Genomic DNA, 17,503 nt, shown 5'->3' with positions numbered 1-17,503 from the left:
CCAGCACAAGTTCTCTCTCTTAAAAAAAAAAAAAAAAAAAAATATATATATATATATATATATATACACACACGCATACACACCTATGTATTTGCACTGTGTTAAAAAGAAATAAATGCGGCCGGTTGCGGTGGCTCACGCCTGTAATCCCAGCCTTTGGGAGGCCAAGGCGGGTGGACCACAAGGTCAGGAGATTGAGACCACAGTGAAACCCCGTCTCTACTAAAAATACAAAAAATTAGCCAGGCGCCATGGCGGGCACCTGTAGTGCCAGCTACTCTGAAGGCTGAGGCAAGAGAATGGCATGAACCCGGGAGGTGGAGCTTGCAGTGAGCCGAGATCCCACCACTGCACTACAGCCTGGGCGACAGAGCAAGACTCCATCTCAAAAAAAAAAAAAGAAAGAAATGCATACACGCGCGCACACACACGTCCATACTGTGTGCCACGCACTGTGCTAATGTATAAAATATGTTAATACATTAATACATTATTATTATTATTATTTATTTGAGACAGTCTCACTCAGTAACCCATGCTGGAGTGCAATGGCACAATCTTGGCTCGCTGCAACCTCTGTCTACTGGATTCAAGTGATTCTCCTACCTCAGCCTTCACTTTATTTTAGAGTGAGAAAAGGCCAGATTAGGGTTATAAGTGGAGGGCTGGAAGTTTGACTTTCAGTTGCCAAAGTTTAGCCTTAATACTGCCGATCATTAGAAAAACTGTGATCTAACTTACAAACTAGATTTGATTGAATCATTGGGTAAATAGAATATACAAAAGTGCTCCTCTGTCACAACTTTTTAAACCATGTTTGTGCTATTTAATTCTATTCTATTCCTTCTTGTTTTTTACTAAAAGATTTTAAATTTTTTTGTTTTTTAAGGATAGTACTTTTGGCCAGTTACAGCTCTTTCAGAATTTGTCTAGCAGGCTTTCCAGTTTTTGTTGGAAAGCCCCCGTACCCCCACCAAAAAAAAAAATTGCTTTTTTTTGTGGATTTTTTTGAGACGGAGTTTCACTTTTGTTGCCCAGGCTGGAGTGCAATGGCATGATCTCAACTCACTGCAACCTCTGCCTCCCAGGTTCAAGTGATTCTCCTGCCTCAGCCTCCCGAGTAGCTGGGATTACAGGCACGCACCACCATGCCTGGCTAATCTTTGTTATTTTTAGTAGAGACAGGGTTTCGCCATGTTGGCCAGGCTGTTCCCAAACTCTTGACCTCAGGTGATCTGCCCACCTCGGCCTCCCAAAGTGCTGGGATTACAGTCATGAGCCACTGAACCCAGCCTCATTTTCATTCCTTACAAATTTTAACCTAAAATACATACATGAATCAGCATTATACAGCTAGTAAAAAAATAAATATGGGCCGGGCACAGTGGCTCATGCCTGTAATCCCAGCACTTTGGGAAGCCGAGGCAGGCGGATCACTTGAGGTTAGGAGTTCGAGACCAGCCTGGCCAACATGGTGAAACCCTGTCTCTACTAAAACTACAAAAATTAGCCGGGCATGGTGGCGTGTGCCTGTAATCCCAGATACTTGGGAGGCTGAGGCAGGAGAAGCGCTTGAATCCGGGGGCGGAGGCTGCAGTGTGCCGAGATCGCGCCATTGCACTCCAGCCTGGGTGACAGAACAAGACCCTGTCTGAAAAAAAAGATAAATAAATAAATAGGTGAACTCAACTAATACATGGAAAGAACACAAAAAAATAATATAAACTCAAATTAAACTATATAAAGTCATCTAATACATATGGACATGTCTACTCATGGACTGGAAGAGAATGAAACAAGATAAAAATAATTGTCAATAAACAGGATTTTTCTTTTTTCTATGTATAGTAGTTGTTTAACTGTGCAAAAGAAATTAGTTTTTAAAAGGCCCAAACCACAGAATTCCATAAAGTATAGAAAGTATCCTGAAAGCTTTGAACAAGGGCCAAGGAACTCTTTAGAACTTCAGGTTGATACTATATTTTTATAGAGAATGAAGTGGCCAGATAGACGCTCCTTTAAAAATACAGTAAAGTAGAAGTGCGGGACATGTGCTTTTGGAGTGCAGATGGTCCTTTTCTATACTGATAATTTCTTAGGAACGCTGAACACCTAACTATAAAGCAAAAGACCAATAATGTCTCGAAATGACTGCAAGCTACAAAGCAACTCTGGTAGAAGGGGAAAATTTATCCCTGAAAGAATGAAAACCCTAGTTTCTCTGGCAACTTCATCTAGATTCTTTTTTGGCACAAAAGTTGGAAATTCTTGAAATGGTAGATATCTCAATATTTTGTTAGACTTTGCTCCAGCTGGGGAAAAAAGTTTTTCCTTCAATTTCTTTAGCTTTATGAAATGCAGAATTACTTTGATAGCTAAGTCAGCATTTGCAAATTCTAACCAAATGTCCTCTAATATAATTTTTAAAAAGTACTTTCTGGACCTCAGCACTCTCTCTGGAAGTGCTCTTGGGTTTCCAGTGACCTCAGTTAGCAAGTAAGTATTGAAGACAAGACTGCCTTTCCATCACTTCTCCCAAGACCTGGTTATGCAGGCTACAATTATTTCTGCAACATTGGTGAAGAAATGAACCTTGTAGATGGAGAACTCTGGCTGACTCCCAACACCATTCCACTCTACTCCCAATTCTGAGGTCACCAGGTGGTCAGAGTTCATCCTGCAACTTTTGGTGCCAGAAAGAAGAGGAGGTCCTCTCTTCCACTGCAGTTACTGATTTAAGGGCTTACCACACCAAGAGCCTGTCTGAGAGCGGATCAGAGTACCACAGTGAGAGAGCCTGCCTGACAGTGAAGCCGGGGAAAAGTGATTCACTGCTGAGGCATGGAGAAGAACTGGGTCCGGGAGACCTGATTCAGCTGTCTCAAGCTAATACTACCTGTAGTTTTGCCAGTTATATGAGTCAAGAGGTGTGCGCCCCTACCCTCACCAATTTTTTTGTTTGTTTGTTTTGAGACGGAGTCTTGCTCTGTCACCCAGGCTGGAGCGTCCTGGCGTGACCGGGGCTCAGTGCAACTTCCACCACCTCCCGAACTCAAGTGGTTCTACTGCTTCAGCCTCCAGTAGTAGCTGGGATTACAAGCACCTGCCACCATGCCCAGCTAATTTTTCTATTTTTAGTGGAGACGGGGGGTTCACCATGTTGGCCAGGCTGGTCTCAAACTCCTGGCCTCAGGCGATCCATCCACCTCGGCCTCCCAAAATGCTGGGATTACAGGTGTGAGCCACTGTGCCTGACCAATTTCTTTTGAATTGGGTTTTGTCCCTTGAATGAAAAGAGTTCTATGTTAGTTAAGATTCTTTTAGTTGCAAGTAAAAGAATCTAGACTAAAAATGGCTTAAACAATAGATGTTGGTTTTGATTTTTTTCTTTATTCTAAGTCAACAACAGCTAATAGATGTTTATTGTCTCATATAAAAGGTAGCACTAAGATAGGAAGTTTCAGGGCTATCAACTCAACAAAGCAACAATGCTATCAATAATCTGGGATTCCCATCTGTCCCGTTGGCAATCCTTAGCACTCTGGCTTTTGTGTTTGAGCCACAGTAGTTGCAAGATGGCTACCAGTCCACTAGGCATCATACCCTCATTCAGCAGCATCAAAGAAATGAAGGGGAAATTTCTCATTACTATCGGAGAGGAAAACATTTTTCATCCAGTACCCACTACGTCATCACACTTCACCTTGGTGTCACTTGCCAGAAATGGGTTTCACACTGCCTTGCCACCTCCACCCCTCTCAACCAATCATTGGCAAAGAAGAGTGAAATTAACATGATGGCAAAGACCAATTCTGACTTGGAGGGGCCCATCTTCCTCGAGCACTGTGGCAAGATACCTGATCAAAATTGGGGTTCTATTTTCAAGGAAGAAGGGGGAAATGACTCTTTGGTAAGCAACAATGTCTGCTCTAAGTCCTAATAGAAGCACTGGTGTTCAGCAAGCTGCTACCCAAACATTCAAGAAACATGAGGAGCTTGAAATTCTAAACCAAATTATAAGAATTATCATTTTAATTTTCATGTATATAATATCTAAATACACACCAACTATAATTTTCATAGCAAATTTCCTTAAGAAGCTGTAAAACTGACCACACAACTGTAAATTCCTTGGAGTAGTTCTTAAAGCCTTTACCGAATGTCCCAGAATGATGGGTATTAGTCACAGAGGTTCTTTTCAATATGCTTAATAGCAGAAAGGAATGTTAATGAGCAAGCCTCCTATTCTTGGAGCTCTAGGACTATCTTATTAGCTAAGGCTGTTAGAATCTACCAAGATATATTGCTAAAAAGCATGCTAAAAAGAGAACACGAACTTTCTGAGTAAAACTGGTTTCCAAACCTGTACTGAAGGTCAACACAATCCAGTGGTGCTCATTCCTTAAAATATGGCATCACCTGGAGCTCATACAGCATCAATGAGATGACAATGTGAAGCCTCACAAGCCGGGATCTGGCACTTAGTACTGAAGTCCAGCGAAAATACAGGAGAGTCTGAACCAGGGCAGTAGGACTGCTGGGGTGATGGGAGGATGGGGAGGCTAGCGAACAGAGTCTGAACAATCATTTCCAAAGCTAACCTTAACAATAACTATCTTGTGAAAGAATTACTACTCCACTAAAGATCTACCAGGCAATCAAAGTTAACTTCTAAACATCAGCAGTGATCAGGAAAAATTAAATACCATCAGTAGGCAAGTGGAAACTAGTAAAAGTGACTACAATATAATAAACTGATAAAAAGCTTTGGCTGACCTAAGACTTTATTTACTGTGCCTTACATGTCTCCACCCCATTTCAGCCTTGATCTTACACTTACTGAAATTCCCTGCCTTCTTCCTTCACTAACCACTTCAATGAACTTGTGTGTGCATTCACACCTGTTATTATACAGGTTCATTCACTGCAACTAGATCTCAACAGTTAATTGGCACAGGAAACAAAACAGAAACGTAAGTGGGATAGAGTGGAATGTTCTCTGAAGACTTTAGATCTGACTCTGGCATTAAGTGAGCCATTGAAGGTTCCTCCTAAACTGTAAAGTCAGAGTCCCTTCTGTCTATAAAATTGAATGATTCTATGAAGTGTCATTACTGAGTTGGATGTCAGCCTAGCCCAGTAGTAGAGGTCAATGTTCCCCAAGGGTAGTTCTACCAGAAGTAAAAGGCTAAGAAAGGGCCTTTGAGCTGTACAGAGCTGTATGGCCTTTGGGCTTCTACATGACCTTTAGGAGGTCACTACCCTTCTTGAGACCCAGTGTCCTCATCTGTAAAATGGGATCATAACACCCTGAGGGCAGGTTGCAGCGAGGATTAAATGAGATCAGGGATGTGATGCATCTCTTGTGGTTCCTGGCACTAAAGAGGCACTCAGAAAATTGTAGTTACTGTTACTGCTTTCATTATGGAATCACCAATACATACTTACCTAAAGAAACAACAGCAACACTCTCTGGCAAGAAATGTAATCTGTATCGGATCAGTAGATGCACCAATATGATGCAGATAGCTGTAGAAAAAAAAAATAAGACATTGTTTTAAAAAAAAACACCCAATTTTGAATGATAAACACCAAGTTCCAGTCAGTGGTTATTTCTGGGGGGTCCTCACAGAAATGGACAAGTGGAATAACACAGTGAACTTCAGCTGTGCTTTTCATGTCTCATTTCTTAAACTGGAGGTACATTTACAATGTTTATTATATTTTCTCTATACTTCTTTGTCTGCCTGAACTAGTTTGTTTTCCAGTAGTTATTGGAAGAGGAACAGAAATTTACTTTTTTTGAGACAGAGTCTCACTGTGTCACCCAGGCTGGAGTGCAGTGGTATGATCTAGGCTCACTGCAGTCTCAACTTCCCGGGCTCAGGTGATTCTCCCATCTCAGCCTCCCAAGTAGCTGGGACTACAGGCGCATGCCACCACACCCAGCTAACTTTTTTTGTATTTTTAGTAGAGACAGGGTTTCGTCACATTGCACAGGCTGGTCTCCAACTCTTGGGCTCAAGCAATCCACCCTCCCAAAGTGCTGGGATTACAGGTGTGAGCCACAGTGCCCAGCCAGAAATCTATTTTTTTACACAAGCTATTAAACCTTATATAATCATTTAAAATTATTCAAATTTTTCTGATTCTGAGAAATGGTCTTCAACTTTTTGGAAGTGATTATCAACTAGAACACTCTATTTGGTGAAGAGGAAGTCAACGAAATCAATCACGTTTACATAAATGTAACTACAACAGATTGCACTGACACAAATTATTTTGCCACCATGTGACTGGCTCTTAACATGGAGGGAAGTGAGGGTTTTACAAACAGGAAAAAGTAAACACTTTGGTTTGGTGACAAGAACATCAGAGATCTGAATATGGAACACTCCTGCCCCCCGGCTGGGTGCAGCTGTGTCCTGCCATTCTCATTGGCTGAGGGCTTCCCATGAGCCATGAACTAGGCTGAACACCCCAAATACTCTCTCATTTAATCCTCCAACTCCCCTCTGAACTAGCTGTCATTACCACTATCTTCTCTGATTACAGATCAGAAAACTGAGGCTTCAAGACATCACAGCACCTGTCACACCACTGGTAGGTGCTGCAGTATTGAGTCAGATTCCAAATCTGTTGCTCTTAACCACAGTGCACCCCACCACCTCCCTCCTGGCTGGATGCCTTCACTCCTCAACCTCCAAAATAGAATAATGTCTAACTTTCCTCACAGGTGTTGTCATGAAAGAAAATAAGAAGATGCAAAATAAAATGTTTTGAAAGGGATATTTCTGCCCCCCACCCAAAAAAATAGGGTATTTCACAAAAATTATTCCTGAATGTAATTTTCTAATCCAAATGTTAGTGTGCATGTCTCTTTCTTTTATTGGGCACCTAGATAGTATACCAGCTCAACCACAGTATTTATTAACAGGACTAAAATTAATTTTGTTATTTTTTTCAAGGAAATGTTTAAACAATCCACATGGCTGTTAACTGGTCACACTCAGAGGCTGCACTGACAAATGAGGTTTCTTTAATCCCACCAAAAAGCACCAGGTGGCCAGAGTGTTGTAAATGTAGACATTTTGTCCTCTTTTCATTCTGTGCTTTAAACTATCAATCTGTGGTGTTATTTTTATATAAATATTTAACCTAGTTAGAAATCCTACATTAAATACTAAGGGCAAGAAAAAAGTTCCAGTGCATAAACATAACATGTGACTAAGGAACATGCTCAATGTCTAGACAAAACAAAAAAAGGCAAATAAGCACATAAGTGGATAGAAAATAGACCAAGAGAGTTGAACCAGTTTCTGCTCTTCCTTTGTACCAAGCTAGATTTTTAAAAATTTAAGTTATTCTCATACACAGATCAAACAACTCTTTGCAGCTTTAAGAGCAAAGGGGGAAACTGTCTACTACAGAAAGAGCTAAATATAAGGTTCATCAATGCCAAGTAATAGCTTTCAGCCATTAAAAAGAATAAAGTCAGAAAAGACAATCCATAGAAGGGGAGAAAATATTTGCAAATCATATATCTCATAAGGGTGTAGTATCCACAATATATAAAGAACTCTTAAACTCAACAGCCAAGAGACAAACACCACAGCTTTTTTTTTTTTTTTTTTTTTTTTTGAGACGGAGTCTTGCTCTGTCGCCCAGGCTTGAGTGCAGTGGCACGATCTCGACTCACTGCAATCTCCGCCTCCCGGGTACATGCCATTCTCCCGCCTCAGCCTCCAGAGTAGCTGGGACTACAGGCACCTGCCACCATGCCTGGCTAATTTTTTGTATTTTTTAGTAGAAACGGGGTTTCACCGTATTAGCCAGGATGGTCTTGATCTTCTGACCTTGTGATCCGCCCGCTTCGGCCTCCCAAAGTGCTGGGATTACAGGTGTGAGCCACCAGGCCCGGCCAAACACCACAGCTTTTAAATGAGCATAGGACATGCATAGACAAAAGATGCTCAACATCAATAGTCACTAGGGAAACTAAAATAAAAATACAATGATTCACTGGAAAGACATGTAAGATTTTAAAAAAAATACAGTGAGGGCCCGGTGCAGTGGCTCACACCTGTAATCCCAGCACTTTGGGAGGCCAAGGCAAGCAGATCACCTGAGGTCAGGAGTTCAAGACCAGCCTGGCCAACATGGTGAAATCCCATCTCTACTAAAAACACAAAAATTAGCAGGGTGCGGTAGTGCACACCTATAATCCCAGCTACATGGGAGGCTGAGATATGAGAATCACTTGAACCCAGGAGGCAGAGGCTGCAGTGAGCCAAGATCATGCCACTGCACTCTAGCCTGGGAGACAGAGCAAGACTCCATCTCAAAAACAAACAAACAAAAAAAAACAATTTCATATCCACTAGGATAGCTATACTTTTTTTTCCTTCCCTGAGACAGAGTCTTGCTCTGTCACCCAGGCTGGAGTGCAGTGGTGCGATCTCAGCTCACTGCAACCTCCACCTCCCAGATTCAAATGATTCTAGTGCCTCAGCCTCCCAAATAGCTAGGATTACAGGTGTATGCCACCACGTCCACGCCCACCTAATTTTTTTGTATTTTTAGTAGAGACAGGGTTTCGCCATATTGCCAGGCGGGTCTCGAACTCCTGACCTCAAGTGATCTGCCCACCTCAGCCTCCCAAAGTGCTGAGACTGCAGGTATGAGCCACCACACCCAGTCTATCATTTTTTTTTAAACCAGAAAATAAGTGTTGGCAAGAACATGGAGAAATTGTGACCCTTGTAAAATGGTGCAGCCCCTGTGGAAAACATTTGCTAGTTTCTGAGAAAGTTAAACACAGAGTAACCATTTGACTGCAATTCCACTTGTAGGTATATATCCAAAAGAAATAAAAACATTTATCCACACAAAAGCCTGTACAGAAACGTTCACTGCAGAAGTATTCACAATAGCCCAAAGGTAGAAAAAATCCAAATGTTCACTGATGAATGAATAAACATCATGTGGTATATCCATACAGTGCAATATTACTCAGCCATAAAAAAGAATGCAATTCTAACATACGCTATAACATGAATCTTGAAAATAGTATGCTAAGTAATAGAAACCAGACACAAAAGGCCACATATCATATGGTTTCATTTATATGAAGTATTCTAAATATGTAAATTCCTAGAGACAGAAAGCAGAATAGTGGTTGCCAAGGACTAGAAGAGGGAGGGATGGGAAAGGACTACTTTTAATGGTTTTCTTTTGGGGTGAAGAAAATGTTCTGAAACTAGATAGTAGTGATGGCTGCACAACATTGTGAATGTACTAGATGCTGCTGAACTGTACATTTTAAAGTGTTCAAAATTGTAAATGTATGTTATGTGCATTTTACTACAAAAAAAAAAGAATGAGGTAGACAGAAAAAACACAAACACAATGATCTCCAAGACATTCTGTGAGATGAAAAGGCAAGTTACAAGACCCCACTTATGTCAAAACAAATTCGCAACTCCAAATGTATTATTTGTGTTTGTGTATGTGCTTACGAATATACATCTGTATACACAAAAAAAAGCACATGTTTTCAAGTACACTTGGAAAAAAACCGAGCAAGAAAGGGCAAAAACTGTGTGGTATAGAGGGTGTGCTTCCAACTTTTCATGCCTGGAGTAATGACTATGGAAAATATATAAAAACACATATCAATTATAATAACTCCATTAAGTTTCGACGCCCATAAAATGTATGTGTCAAATAATGTTAATTATTAATCTAGTGTAAGTAAATAACAATGATTCCCCATTTTTTCTTGTGGAGTCAAAGATCAACAAGGGTTAAAGGCAAGTCGACTGATTTCAAGCTTCTAAAAGTCAAAAGTAACTACAGAGTTTTGTCATCCCTTCTCAACAAAGAGGAACACACTGTAATCCTGTGATGTGCTTAGAGGACACAAAAGTTACCATTTCATTTGAATTAACTAAAAGAGTAACCAAATGTGGCAAATAAATTCCAGGTCAGGAGTTCTGAGGTCTAGAATAAACTATAGGCTAATTTACTTTAATTCATTTGAGTTCATTTATTCATGAATTAGCAAGTTACCTAATAACAGTAATTTTTAAAAACATTATCAGATTTACATTGTTTGAACTGGGTGTGGTGGCTCACACCTATAATCCTAGCACTTTGGGAGGCTAAGGTAGGCGGATCATCTGAGGTCAGGAGTTCAAGACCAGCCTGGCCAACATGGCGAAACACCATCTCTACTAAAAATACAAAAATCAGCTGGGTATGGTTGCGGGCACTTGTAACCACAGCTACTTGGGAGCCTGAGGCAGGAAAATCACTTGAACCCGGGAGGCGGAAGTTGCAGTGAGGTGAGATCTCACCACTGTACTCCAGCTTGGGCAACAGAATGAGATTCCATCTTGAAAAAAAAAAGATTTTCAATGTTTGGCTATCTAATCAGAAATAAATAATAATATGCAACAGGGAAACAATGCCTTCGAAATTACTTAAAAAGAAAGCATCATTTTATTCTGCTAATACACGCTGACCTCCATATAAGCAGAGAGAGTAACTCATAAACTATCAAGAATCTGATTAGGTGAAAATGAAACCCACCTAACATTGGTGTGACTCTAGAGTCTAGGTTTATAATCCGTTTGGAGAGGACAATCCAAGAGAAATATACAGGACTATTAAATACAGTTCAGCCTTTCTGGCCCCAAAGATGTATTAACACTGGGCAGGATTTTGCCTGGTATAAAAGGTACATTATAGAAACCTGTTTTGTGGTCTTTTGTACAGCTAATCTTAAATGCTCCACACCCTGGAAGTTACTTTAAAAGTCCTATTATACTTTTAAATTTCCCTTAAAAAAAAAAGTGACTACAAAAATTGGTTTTTTTTTTCCAGGCCCGCCTTTTATATTGTCTAACATATCAAATTGACAGCAGTGTAAATAGACTAATAATACTCCTCAATCCTGAAGGAAGACTTCAGCTACTAAAGATTTCTTAATCACGAAAAGAAATGCTTTTCATCTTTGTCTTCGACTACTATCACAAAAGAAAAAAGAAAACAAAAAAGAGTCCTTCATTGTTGAAGTAATCCCCTAGAAATAGAATTCAACTACATTTACAGGGTAAAAAATTACCAGGGTGTATCAAATCTACACGAGACATTGTATACTTCTGGTCTGTGTACCTTTTCAGTATGGGTTTAAAAGTTTCTGAAACTATGACAGACAAGGATGAGTCCTAGGATTTCAAATAAAAAGACTATATTATTAAAATCTTTTATTTTTTATACAGACAGAATCTCACTACGTTGCCCAGGCTGGTCTCAAACTGCTGGCCTCAAGTGTATTATTAAAATTTTTGACCACTTACCAGAGATAAATGTAAGAGAAGTTATACTTTTTCTTCAAAAACAGTCCTAATACACATCAGAGAAATAAAAAAAAAAAAAAAAACACCGGTTCCACCTTTCAACTTTCTGAAAAGATCTAATCTCATTAGGAATATGACTTTGGTATCATTAAAGAAAAGCAGCAAATGTAATGTTTGTTTCACTTTCAAATAAGAATTTGCTTTTGTTTTTTTGGGGGGGATGGGGGATGGTTTCCCTCTTGTCACTCAGGCTGGAGTGCAGTGGCGCAATCTCGGCTCACCGCAACCTCCGCCTCCCAGGGTTCAAGTGATTCTCCTGCCTCAGCCTCCCAAGAAGGTGAGATTACAGGGGCATGCCTCCATGTCCGGCTAAAATTTTTTGTATTTTTAGTAGAGATGGGGTTTCACCATGTTGGCCAGGCTGGTCTCGAACTCCTGACCTTAGATGATCCACGCGCCTCGGCCTCCCAAAGTGCTGGGATTACAGGCCAGGCGCAGTGGCTCACGCCTGTAATCCGAGCACTTTGGGAGGCTGAGGTAGGCAGATTATGAGATCAGGAGATCAAGACCATCCTGGCCAACGATGTGAAACCCCATCTCTACTAAAAATACAAAAAATTAGCTGGGCGTGGTGGTGGGCACCTGTAGTCTCAGCTACTTGGGAGGCTGAGGCAGGAGAATGGTGTGAACCTGGGAGGCAGAGCTTGCAGTGAGCCGAGATCGAGCCATGGCACTCCAGCCTGGGCAACAGCAAGACTCCATCTCAAAAAAAAAAAAACAAAAAACAAAAAACAATTTGAACTTGGGTCAAACTCAAAGCTATTTATTCCTTAATAAATAACTTAACTCAAAAGTGGTTGTGTAGTTTCAACTGGATTTCTTTTTTGTTTGTTTTTTGAGATGGAGTTATAGGCACTCTGGGAGGCATTTAAGTTTTTGTCTTTTATCGAAACCTCTCGACAGCTATCTGGTAACCTGGTTATCAGTCTCTAGTCTTATACCAGCCCGGTATGACAATCACTTGACTTCTCTATGCTGAAATTTCCTCACACACTAAAAAAGAAGGTTGAACAAAATTAGTTTTGTTTTGTTTTGTTTTTCCTGTTTTAAGACAGTGTCTTACTCTGTCTCCCAGGCTAGAGTACAATGGCACGATCTTGGCTCACTGCAGCCTCCGCCTCCCAGGTTTAAGCAATTCTCCTGCCTCAGGCCTCCTGAGTAGCTGGGATTACAGGCACATACCACCACAGCTGGCTAATTTTTGTAATTTCAGTAGAGACAGAGTTTCACCACGTTGGCCAGGCTGGTCTCCAACTCCTGATCTCAAGTGATTCATCCGCCTCGGCCTCCCCAAGTGTTGGTATTACCAGCATGATATACCGCACCCGGCCCAAAATGAGGTTTTCAGAAAGTGAATGCATTTAAACAAAAATAGCACATAACTAAATTAACAATACAGGTGGTGCACAGATATGGCAAAAGTCATGACCATAGTTAATGAGAATGACAGAGGTTAAGGAAAACAGGGTGCTAGGGCAAGGATCTCTGCTCTTTCAATCAGCAGCAAAACCGTTAAATAAAATTCACATGGAAGTCTAATAAATATGAACACAAAATGATGCTCTGATTGAAGCTAGGAGCAGAGGGTCAGATATTCTCCCATCTGGCTCCTCCCACCTTCTGCCACCCTACCCCCTGCTCCTTCCTCCCCTGCACATACGCACACTCCTTTGAGCAGAACTTGAAATTCATTAAACTAGATGTTCAAGATTCTTTTTTTTTTTTTTTTGAGACAGAGTCTCGCTCTGTCATCCAGGCTGGAGTGCAGTGGTGTGATCTCGGCTAACTGCAACCTCTGCCTCCCAGGTTCAAGTGATTCTTGTGCCTCAGCCTCCTGAGTAGCTGTGATTACATGCATGTGTCGCTACGCCCAGCTAATTTTTGTATTTTTAGTAGAGACAGGGTTTCACCATGTTGGCCAGACTGGTCTTGATTTCCTAACCTCAAGTGATCCACCTGAGTCTCCCAAAGTGCTGAGATGTCAGGTGGGAGCCACCATGCCAGGCCTCAAGATTCTTTCTAGGCCAAAATTTTTTTAATCCTTCTTTCAAAGGCTAAGATACTACATTAAGAGCTCTTTGGAACTTGCTAAGCGCCATGATTTTATAAGGAAGAGAGTTCCCTGTTACGATGTTATAAACTGAACATGTTCCCTCAGTGTTTGATATGAAAACCAAATGGGAGGAAGACTTGACACAGTCAAGAGGAGTGACAGGGTTAAACACACAGACCGAGCACACAGACACTGGGGATGGCCGACGATGGGGATGACAGAGTCCATATTCACCTAGGACAAGGAGACTGAAGAAAATGGTCATGCCACTGGACTGCTCCTCTTGCTGGGCCTGCTCCCCTGTCTGCACGGGTAGAATGGGCTTGCCAGGGGTCGGGAGCACCAGTTTCGTCGTGACAACCAGGGTGGCGTGGAGGGTGACATTGAAACCCTCATGAGTTGTATTGGGGAACCTCCTGGAGGACATAAAAAGCATAATTACATAACGGAAAAGGGTCCCAGAACATCAATTCACACACCTCACACCAGAAAGAGAAGCTGTCCAAGAACTTTATGGGATTCACAAGTCTTGTAACTAACAGGCAGGTCTTGGAGAGAAACTTATTAAGAAAATCCCTGGCTGCACAGCACTACTAGTGGCCTCTGGTGCTTTTGAATGCAGCCACTTAGAGGACAGGAATGGTAGGGAATCAGAGCTAGTATAGAAATGAAATGCTGCCTGCTCTTTGGCAAACACTGGGGGATTAAAACTCCAAGGCAAACTGGAGTCTCATCACTTTCCAAGGTCCAACATTGTTTACTTAGCACCTTTGTTTCTCCAATTTACATTCTTTTCCTTGCATTATTTCTGCAAGTTGAAGAAGCCACCTGAATTTGCCCAGTGGTTGATCTGGGCATGCCCTACCCTACTTTACAAATTCCTTCTCAGATTTCAAAAGGCTCAAATGTCACCTCCTATTACCCCATCTTACCTCACCCGAATTTACCCACTCCATTGCTTATGTTCCCACAGCTCTTTCACACCGTGCTGGGATTGTGGACTACTGCAATACTGTTATAATAACTGTAATTGTGACTATAAAAGTTAATATTTTCTGAGCACTGCTTCATTTCAGGAACTAAGTAACACATTACCTCTCATTTAATAGGTATAACATGTCTGATTGGGTATGATTACTTTCCCTTTTTTACCCATGCACAACTAAGACTCAGGGAGATTGCAAAGCTTCACCAACATCTCAGTTAGTGGCAGAATCAAACTGAAAACCCAAACTTGAAATCGCTGGGCTATATTGCCTCTTTCATTCTGTGCTGCTGAGGCCCTGTTTAGTGTCTGGGATGGAGCAGTTGCTCAGTAAGTATCTGATTACATTAAATGACCCCCATATGGCCAAGAAATATATTTGAAAAGTTATCAGGTGAAGGAGTCCAGTATTCATGAAGGGGTTCCTTATGCATCTTCACGTACTCATTCCACAGTGATAGGGCATCTACAATCTGCAACAGACTCTGCCCTGTAGATATGGAGATGACTTTTGGACTTGCCCAAAAGTACCTGGAGGACACAGATCGTCCTTCCCTATCTCCCCTTGTTCAGCGAATCCCCCCTCCTCTCTACACACCAGCTATGCTGCCTGTCACTCAAAAGCACTAAACCCTTTCTTCAACCAGGCCTTTTGAACCTAATGTTACTTCTCCTACCCCTCCTTCTGGTCATTCAAGTTTCTGCTGCATGTCACTTTTTCCTGAGTGGACTCCCCAACCCTAACTCTATTCTGCTTCCTTAGGAACACTTAACCCATTCATGGCAGAGATTGCAATTTTTAGAATTGCAGACATGTGAGAAAAATCTGACCTTGGCGATGACCTTGAGCAGTAGGATATAAATAACTTCCACATGCTTAGCGTTCCAATAACAGAACACTAGGCACAAATAGGGTTAATCAATCACGATCTGAAACCATCGTGACTAATTATGGTCTTCTTTTCCCACTAGAATGGAAGCTCCCAGAGAGCGGCTCCTGGTCGGCCTCCTTTCCTACTATGTGCCCAGGTCCTGGAATTGAGTAGATGGCTAACAGTTAATGACTGAACGAAACTTATTGAAGGAGAAAGACATGAAAACTGATCGTTACAGAGGAGGAGACGACTGGCTACGTAGGACGTGGGTGTGGAGAACCCGGACGACTTCCTGGAGGAGGCGGAAGAGGGCTCAGTAACCATGAGATAACCGAAAACTGGGAAAATAAATATGGGTTGCATTTTCCGCAAGGCCGCTCTCGGGGCCTGCGCTGGGCGGCAGATTCCCAGCTCGAGGGACCGACCTCCAAGAGAACGCAAGGCCCACCTGGGCCCAGGCCCGCCCATCCCGCCCGCCTCGTAGGCACCAGCTTGGTCAGTCCTGGCCAACCAGCAAAAGAAGCTCCGCCTTCCGGAGCCTGAGGGCGGACTGAGGCGCTCGCTGTCACCCGCCGGGGCCCAGCCCCGCCGCCTCTGCCGCCCGGGAAAAAGCCCACTCACTCCTCTTCCGCCATCTTCTCCCCCATCCAGCGGAGCTTCCAGGACCACCGAGTTCGGAGCTGCGGGGCTAGCAGGACCCGCTTTTGCTTCCGGCTTCCGCTGGAGGCGCGGGCGGGCGAGCGGGAGGCGGGGCCTCGGCCGCGCGGGGGCGGCCCTCTGTCCCTGCGTCTCAGTGGCCCGAGGGTGGGAGAAAGCGCGTGGGAGGATTGTTTCTTAGTCCCTCCCCGGGCTTTCGGGACGCTTGTCCGGCCTGGGCAACATGACCACCTGGGCCCGAGAGATTCCGGCTTTTCCCCATCACAGGCCGGGGACGTTTTGGGGAAACTCCTGTGAGGTCACTGTGACTCACCCTGAGGGCAAGCAAGCACCCTCCTGCCCAGTGCTCTCGACTTCGCTGTGCTAAAAGAGTTTGAAAAAGGATGCCCAGCCTGTAGCCTAAGTTGAGAGACCCCAGGGGGACACTTCCCCAACCCGAGCCTTTCCTTCGGCTGTGGAGAGGAATAACCGCCTGGACTTGACAGGACAGTGCAGCATTTCATCTGTAAACATGTATTGAGTTCAGACTATATGCCTAGCGTTAAAATGGATGCTGATGATCTAGGGGTGGACCATTTATTAAGCAGTTCATTGATTCAACACATGCTTAGTAGATGCCTTCTATGTGCCTAGCAGTGGCCGGTGGGGTGGGGATGCGGGGAGGGAACAAGGTGAGGTGGGAGGGGTAGGTGAGACCCCCATCGGGAGGACTGGGACCCTATCGTAAGGACTTTGGACTTTATTGACCGCTTCTGTTGCTACCTCCCTTCCTGATCCAAGCCACTCTATCTCATCTGGATAATTGCAACGCTCCATTCAGGGTCTCTGACTCACCCCTGTTCCTTATGGATTTCCACACAGCAGCTGGAGTGATCCCTTAACTCATCACTCCTCTGCTTAAACCCTCCAATGGCTTCCAATCTCCATCAGAGAAAAAAACCTTGGGGAATGTACAGGACTCAACCCTGCCCCCTTTTCCCCTCTGAAGTGTGTGGGAGGGGGACATGGGGCTCTATATCTCCCCTCCCACACACTTTCACTTTCCACTATTGTCACAGACTCACAAGGAATACTTCCATCCTTGCACTTGTTGAGCCTTTATCTAGACTGCTCTTCTGGGTGGCTCTTTGGCTCCCACCTCTTCTACGTTTGGCCTTTTATTTAACCCTTATCTTGTGTGTTAGACCTCCTTGACCACCCTACTTAAAATCCAAGGCCCCTCGCCTTCCCTAAACTGTTTTTCCACATGACAGCTAACCTACCGTATGTTTTACTTATACACTTGTTTATTAACCATCTCTCTCCATGAGATGCAGAAATTTTTGTCTGTTTTGTTCTCCATTTTATCTTTAATGCCTACAGCAGTATCTGGCACATAATAGACACTCAATAATAAATAATCATTGAGTACATAAATCAGTTAATTCTAGGTGTGTTAGGAAGTCACAGAAGGGTTTTGAACTGAGAAGTAACATGAGCTTTGCTGCCTGGGAGCTGACTGGGGGTTGGC

At 42.8% G+C, this 17,503-nt stretch overlaps 1 protein-coding gene and 1 non-coding gene across 5 annotated transcripts in view; one reads left to right on the top strand and one right to left on the bottom strand.

Moving 5' to 3' along the window:
- SLC9A8 (solute carrier family 9 member A8) overlaps positions 1-16,149 on the bottom strand; it is an 80,343-nt gene extending 64,194 nt beyond the window's left edge. For 2 of the 4 annotated variants that reach the window (XM_030914017.1, XM_030914019.1), the window contains exons 1-3: positions 15,958-16,149; positions 13,711-13,892; positions 5,449-5,529 (exon numbers count right to left, since the gene is read on the bottom strand). In XM_030914017.1, the coding sequence (XP_030769877.1) occupies positions 5,449-5,529; positions 13,711-13,892; positions 15,958-15,983 (289 nt within the window). In that variant the 5' untranslated portion in view covers positions 15,984-16,149. Of the gene's footprint in view, positions 1-5,448; positions 5,530-13,710; positions 13,893-15,572; positions 15,718-15,957 lie in introns of those variants that run through there. The other 2 variants (XM_030914016.1, XM_030914018.1) reach the window with 2 other exon arrangements.
- Positions 903-964, top strand: LOC115893033. Its single transcript, XR_004052992.1, has one exon. It is a non-coding gene; the product is annotated as a U7 small nuclear RNA (small nuclear RNA).
- Positions 16,150-17,503: the final 1,354 nt, after the last annotated feature.

This window comes from Rhinopithecus roxellana, chromosome 13, assembly GCF_007565055.1.
Source record: "Rhinopithecus roxellana isolate Shanxi Qingling chromosome 13, ASM756505v1, whole genome shotgun sequence".
Classification (NCBI taxonomy): domain Eukaryota; kingdom Metazoa; phylum Chordata; class Mammalia; order Primates; family Cercopithecidae; genus Rhinopithecus; species Rhinopithecus roxellana.
This window is presented reverse-complemented; position numbering and strand designations above follow the sequence as displayed.